The sequence below is a fragment of the Didymella exigua genome, assembly GCF_010094145.1.
Source record: "Didymella exigua CBS 183.55 unplaced genomic scaffold M421scaffold_73, whole genome shotgun sequence".
NCBI classification, from domain to species: domain Eukaryota; kingdom Fungi; phylum Ascomycota; class Dothideomycetes; order Pleosporales; family Didymellaceae; genus Didymella; species Didymella exigua.
Genome location: NW_022984847.1, coordinates 18,632 through 25,020, shown reverse-complemented (window position 1 = coordinate 25,020; position 6,389 = coordinate 18,632). Strand labels below are relative to the sequence as shown.

The 6,389-nt window shown below is 44.2% G+C and overlaps 1 protein-coding gene across 1 annotated transcript; it reads right to left on the bottom strand.

The window, feature by feature from the left end:
* Positions 1 to 3,267: 3,267 nt before the first annotated feature.
* On the bottom strand, positions 3,268 to 4,519 carry M421DRAFT_10583 (secreted protein 2; the record flags this gene model as incomplete). Its single annotated transcript, XM_033587108.1, has 2 exons — positions 3,268 to 3,813; positions 3,872 to 4,519. The coding sequence occupies 2 exons, from the start codon at positions 4,517 to 4,519 to the stop codon at positions 3,268 to 3,270; spliced, it is 1,194 nt and encodes a 397-aa protein (XP_033442652.1).
* Positions 4,520 to 6,389: the final 1,870 nt, after the last annotated feature.

The following is a 6,389-nucleotide window of genomic DNA, read 5'->3' as shown; positions in this document are numbered from 1 at the left end:
TTAGTTGTCCTAGCTCTACTCCTTAGGAGTAGATTAATTAATCTATATCCTCTAACTAGCACCTTAGAATTCCTAGCCTATATAAAGTCTCTAGGCAATAGCTGTTAGAATATATAGATATAGTTAGGGTTATTAGTAATATAACAGGTAGAACCTAAGTTAAGTATAAATAACTTCTATAGTAGATACTTAGCAGTGTCCTGTTAGTTTACTACGCTAAGTACTACTTTAATATTAGTAATTTCTTAGCCTTCTAGTTAATTATCTAGGATTTCTAGGGTAGGGGTGTGTAAGTGCTTTACTACTAGTATTCTTAATTAGCTCTTACTTTATGTGTAAAGTAGCCCTTAAAAGGTAATATCTTTCTTATACTTAAACTTAATAAGTTTAGAAATAATCTTATTTAGTTTCTACTACTTAGGAGCTCTATCTTAATTAATATAGTAGTAATCCTGTATAGAGTAATATTATCTACATATAGGGTATTTTGCTCCCCTAGTAGAAGTAGGCTCTTAATCTAAAGGCTGCTTAAGTATAGTAGTTTTCCTACCTACTATATATTAATATTAAGGTCTACCCTAGTTAGATAGCATGCTTACAGCATATTAGGCGTCCCCTTTATAGCTCTAGGAGGCTGCACCCCCTTTAGTAAGAAATATTATATTATTAACTATAAATACCTTATACTGCCCTAATCTAAGGGGATAATTTATTATTATATACTCTTAGTAGTGTTTTATTATCTCCTTCTAACTTATACTAGATTTAAAGTGTCTACTATCTTAAAAGCTTGTAGCCTAGATAGGTGTAACCCTGTTTATAGCTATTAGGAAGTCCTTTGTTATTATATTTAATTATAATAATTTAGTAACTTTGTGCGTCTCTGCTTCTGTAGCTGCCTAGTTATACTTAGCTAGCTAGGTATCCTATTATAATGTGCTTCTTATTAGCTTAAGTGCTAAGAGGTATCTATCTTAGGCTTATTCTTATTTAATTTATTTATTAACCCTAATAGTAAGTTGTAGGTCTATAATCTACTATTATAGTAGTTTCTTAGGAAGACAGTATATGCATAGTAGATATAATAATATAGTTAACTAAATAAATATAATAATATACTAAAGGCTTACTTCCTCCTTCTTATATTTATATTAATAATTCTTATATTATTTAAGGAGTACTTTATAGTACTTAAGGTCTTCCTTAAATACCTTCTAGCCTATTATTAATAGCTAAGTTAGCCTTAATAGGATATTAGTGTTTGTAGCTAGCATGTAGTTAGTAATAGTTAGAGCCCTTAGTAAGAGTGGCTTTAATAGTAGTAGTGTAGTTGTCTTTAGGTTAATCTTGTCCTAGATGTTGCGCGACAGGCATCTCGCCTGTAGCTGCGCGAGCCAGCCAGTCTAGTCGGCTTGGTCCCTAAGGACTGTCGTTGGGTCGCGGTACGTTGGTTGCGCCATTTCAGTTGCGGCAGTGAGGTTGCGGCAGTGAGACTCTTAATTGTCAGATGCTTGTACTGTGAGCGAGAGTATGTGCTTAATGAGATCTTAGGTGGTATAATGATATATTGATGATCGTGGCGATCGTGTTGCCGTCAGCGTCGTGCTGGTTGCTACATGATTGAAGTGGGGGGGGAATTAGCGCTGTTCGCGGCCGCCGGTGTGCGGGCCAATCAGGAGTTGCCAGGTCTCGCTTAATCGACCTGGCAACTGCTGATTGGCTGCACGACAGGTCCCTGCTCGATTGCGCAGATCCGACCTCTTGCCGCCCGCTCTTATCTGACACTAATGCGAGTACACAATACGCTAGATTACTGTTTAATAGTGTAAAGAAAGTAGGGGAAGGACTAGACTACTTTCTTCCTAGTCTAGAAGGACCTAGACAAATCTAGACTAGCTTTGTCTAAATAGGAAGCGTATAGTCTAATAAAGGTAAGGTAGGGTTATGTAATATAATAGACAAGTTATTATATTAGATACTAGGTAGAGATTCCTAGGCTAGGTACAGAGTGAACAGATGGGGGAGAGCTATAGGTATTTATGCTTCCTCTCCTCTGTCTGTATTTCTAAGCAGAACGTTCTAGACTCCTCTAGGTAGGTCTACTTAGTATTCTATGCTTAGTATTGCTGCATATGCAAGCAAGATTACGTAGGTGCATGTATATTTGTATACATCAGCATCTACAAAGTAGGCTACTCTATTTGTAAGCAGAGGATCTAGAACATTTCTAGTTACTAAAAATAGAGAACAGCTTATCTTAAGAAGGAGAGGAGATACAGGCTTTGTAAGCAAACTATTCTAATCCTCTCTTTTAGGAGATTATGATGACAATGCTTAGGTAAGCATAGCGCTATATCTTAGAAGGAAATACGCTAGAGAAAGATTATAAGAACAAAGTCCTATAACTTTACAAATAGCAAGTAATTTAAGTTGCCACAACATAAGTTGGGCGCGCTAAGAGTTTCGGACCGGTTCGGTGATATAACTAGCTCGCTGATAGAGTACGTTAGCTTTAAAAGCTTCTGTAGTTAAACAGAAGCCTGCGCACTGAGGTGTAGGTAGGCTGGCGCATAGGTAGGGTACGCTTTTTTTTGTTTTTGCTTCTAGCTCCTTAAATAGTAGAGATACGCTTATGTAATGTATATTTCTATTAAAAAAATAATTACCTAATTTGGCCAGCTGTTAACTAAGTTATTGAGCCTACCTAGCTAAACATTAGCAACTTTGAATTAGGAACTTTATTGCTTAGGTCTATAGATAAATCTACTAAAATATCTTGTAATAATAGCTATTGTATGCGACTCTACAGCCTCAATATTGTGATGGCCGTACAGGCTTGGAGCGGGCGTTCGGTGACTTCGGGCGTTCGGTGCGCGGACACGGTACCGACACGGTACTTCACCTCTGCCTTAAGGAGCTTTTGGGTTCCGCATTTCCCAAGCGTGCCTGGCTATTGCCGAGAGATTTGCTAATTCACTTTTGTGTATGGAAAAATTCGAACCATAAGCTATCGCCTAATGGGCAGATTTCGAGATTTGGATAAGTCGATTGGGTGGACATGTTTCAATCACCAAGATTCCATTGCCTACTCATAAAAACTACTGAAAAGAGGTGAAGTCCACATCCAAAGCTGATTCAATATCCTTCACAAGGATTGCGGAGGGGCAATAACATGCTATCTCTCGCCCAACAACAAGCAAAACTCTCCATGCATGCATGGTATGAGAAACGTCTACGTTTACTAAGATAATGTCGTTCCAAGACAATCTAACCGCTGGGGTTCCCGTTGAAGGCCAGGTAGTTGACTGTTCCGGAAGGAAGACTGGTGATCTTGTTCTTGGTAGCAAGAGTCTGGATGCGGGCACCAAGAACGGCAGGGGTTTTCTTGCCCTCGAAACCAAGGAGATAGGCGGCGAGACCGGCAACGTGTGGAGTAGCCATGGAAGTACCAGAGATGGTGTTGGTACCACCGTTCAACCAGGTCGATAGAATAGAGACACCGGGGGCGATAATGTCGACAATGGAGCCGTAGTTGGAGAAAGAAGCAAACTTGTCAGAACTGTCAGAGGCAGCAACAGTGAATGCAGTAGCCTCAGACGCAGGAGAGTAGTTGGCGGCATTTTGGTAATCGTTGCCGGCAGCAACGGCCATGAAAACACCGGCAGTAACAGCGTTGGCAACAGCGGAATTGACTGCAGTGGACTTGGAGCCACCGAGAGACATACTGCCGACAACACCGGCGGAGCAGCCAGAGCGGGTCTTGGAATCGTTGGCGACGTAGTTGATACCGGCAATAACGCCAGAGTTCGTACCCTGTTCAAAAGTTAGTAAAGCAGCCACTGGTATAGGTGGAGATCGCGGTGAGAAATACCGAGCCGGAGGCGTCAAGGACCTTAACGGCAAAGAGCTTAGTCTTCTTGGCTACACCGTAGGTCTTGGATCCAACGGTACCAGCGCAATGAGTGCCATGGCCGTTACCATCAGTGTTGGAACCGTCGCCAGCATAGTTGGCGAGGAACGTAGCACGACCCTCGAACTCGGGGTGAGCGGTGTAAATACCAGTGTCAATGACGTACACACAGGTGTCGGCTCCAGCAGTGGTGTCGTAAGTGTAGGAAGTAGTTCCCGCGCTGGCATGGGAGATGCGGCCGAGACCCCAGGTAGCAGATGACTGGGTAGTGTACGCCTTCTTCTCGATGGTATCCTCGATCTCACCAAGGTTGGCCTTGATGACGGCGTCCTGCTCGATGTAGTCGACGCCAGGAAGGTTCTGGAGGACCTTGACGATGTCGTCGCTAAGTTCAGCGGCGAAACCACCGAAGTTGCCGAACTGGTAGACGTGGGCAGGGTCCTTCTTGAGAACCTTCAGGGCAGCCTCGAGGATGGTCTGAAGGTTCTGGTTCTGAAGCTTGACGATGTACTTTCCGGGAATGGGAGTACCGGCGCGAGGCTCAAGAACAGGAGCTGGGAGAGCAGCAGCCAAAGCTGGCAAAAGCGACAGGAGGAGAGTAAGCTGCATGGTTCTGGTTGCTGAACTGAGCGAAAGTGTCAAGGCAAGAGATAGGACCTGATTCTGAAGGGCTAAAAGCTGTAGTGCTGCTTGTAGACTTTGGGGATGCGACTTTAACTTCTTATATAGATGCCGACGGCTCTCAAAGTGGATCACCGCGGACTAGTGCAGTTGTACCTGCCACTGAGGATTAGCCTTGGAGCCAGAGAGTTTTCAGATAGATGCCTCCTGCGGAAAAGTGGGTCAATGTGGTGACTTGACTGGTCGAGGCTGAGGAGACCATGTAATGCTGGTAAATTCGCTACTGCTTGCTGCTAAGACTATATCTCAGCCGAGACAGGGACCCACTGCAGCGGTCACGGAGATGTCGGAGATTGGAGGAGTGTGGAAGACGTGGAGTAATATTCTTGGCAACAAGTAGCTTATATTAATGACACTTACTGAATTCGGTATGTAAACAAGACCGTTGGCGGGGGTAGATGCTCCACGTAGGGAACCGTCTAGTTGATATGCTTGGCTAATGGGTCAAAAGACCTGTAAGGAGTAACCGCCGTTGTATAAGTTTCGATAAGAGCGGGAGAATGTGACAGATTGAGTCGTCTTCCGAAGAAAAGCTTGGTTTCTAATTGTAGATGGTGGTCTCCGTCAAGGCTTTAGATACCTGCAGCAAGTGTTCAACTCTTGGTTCCACCGTCGTCATCGTGGTTTGATTCCTTCATCGAGTGTTAGCAGAGTGGTGGCTTGAAGGAGAGATGCCAGAGACCAAGCTTACGCATGCCACCAGTTCTTGGAGCGGAAGGATCCGCTTATAGTCCACAGCGCCTAGCTATCAGACATTACCGCGAATCATAGTACGACATTCGGATCAAACTTCGGACATTCCGCATCATACACACTGTAAGTAAAGGCTTACATTCGGCCAAAGGACCCGCCTGCATGCTTCTCGAACAATGTGGCGACACATATAAAGTGTAGATTGCCGATATACTAGAACTCCCATGTAGCGTTCCATACTATCTAGATTTCGTACCTGTAAGCTAGTGACAAGTGTGCCTGGTGTATTGTAAAATCTAGGATGTATGCCCTATCTCCTCTCCTCATCCGGTCATGTGCATATTTCGAGTATTGGACCAATCAACATCGAATGAGAATTTTGTACAGAGAAAATCTGCTCTCTTGTCGGCGAGGAGAACTTTGAGAGCGATAAGTGGTCAGCTGCTAAGTGTAGTTCCGTCAAGTATGGCAATCCACCGTCTGCAGGACACGTCAAGGTTTACACGGGGTTCTGATCCTAGGCAGCTAAGCTTAAGCTTAAAGGCACCTGATCGGTACAGCACCTTCTTCATTGAGTGTGAAGTCCTGCAGGTCAATTAAATTGCTTGGCTACAACTCGAGATAAGGGCGAAATAAGGCTGGGCGATAATTACAGCATCCAGCGAATACTTCGTACCATGCGCATAACCAGCGCGCAACTGGTTTGTAGGAGTGCAACGGTCAATCTGACCGAGGCATAGGATACTCAACCGCTGGACAGTGCCGGGGTGTTGATGGTCGTTCCTTGATAGATCAGCATCATCCCATAGGGCGCTATCCACAAGCTGTACTGCCGCTGCAGCAAACCGTGAGTGCTACACATGATGACTGTAGGATGATTCTCGGGAGATTCGACACCCATAATCCTAGTGGACCAGGGTATGCGTTCGAGAACGCATCTGTTGTTGCGCAAGCTGCGGATGACCTCCATGGAAGGAACGCATGCTGAAGCCTCGCCTAAAGAAGCCGTGAGTCTTTCCATGGAGGCGATGCGCAGGTGGAGATTACCACACCAAGCAAATCAACCGCTCATCACTTAGACACACCTAGCTTATTTAAAAGGGAT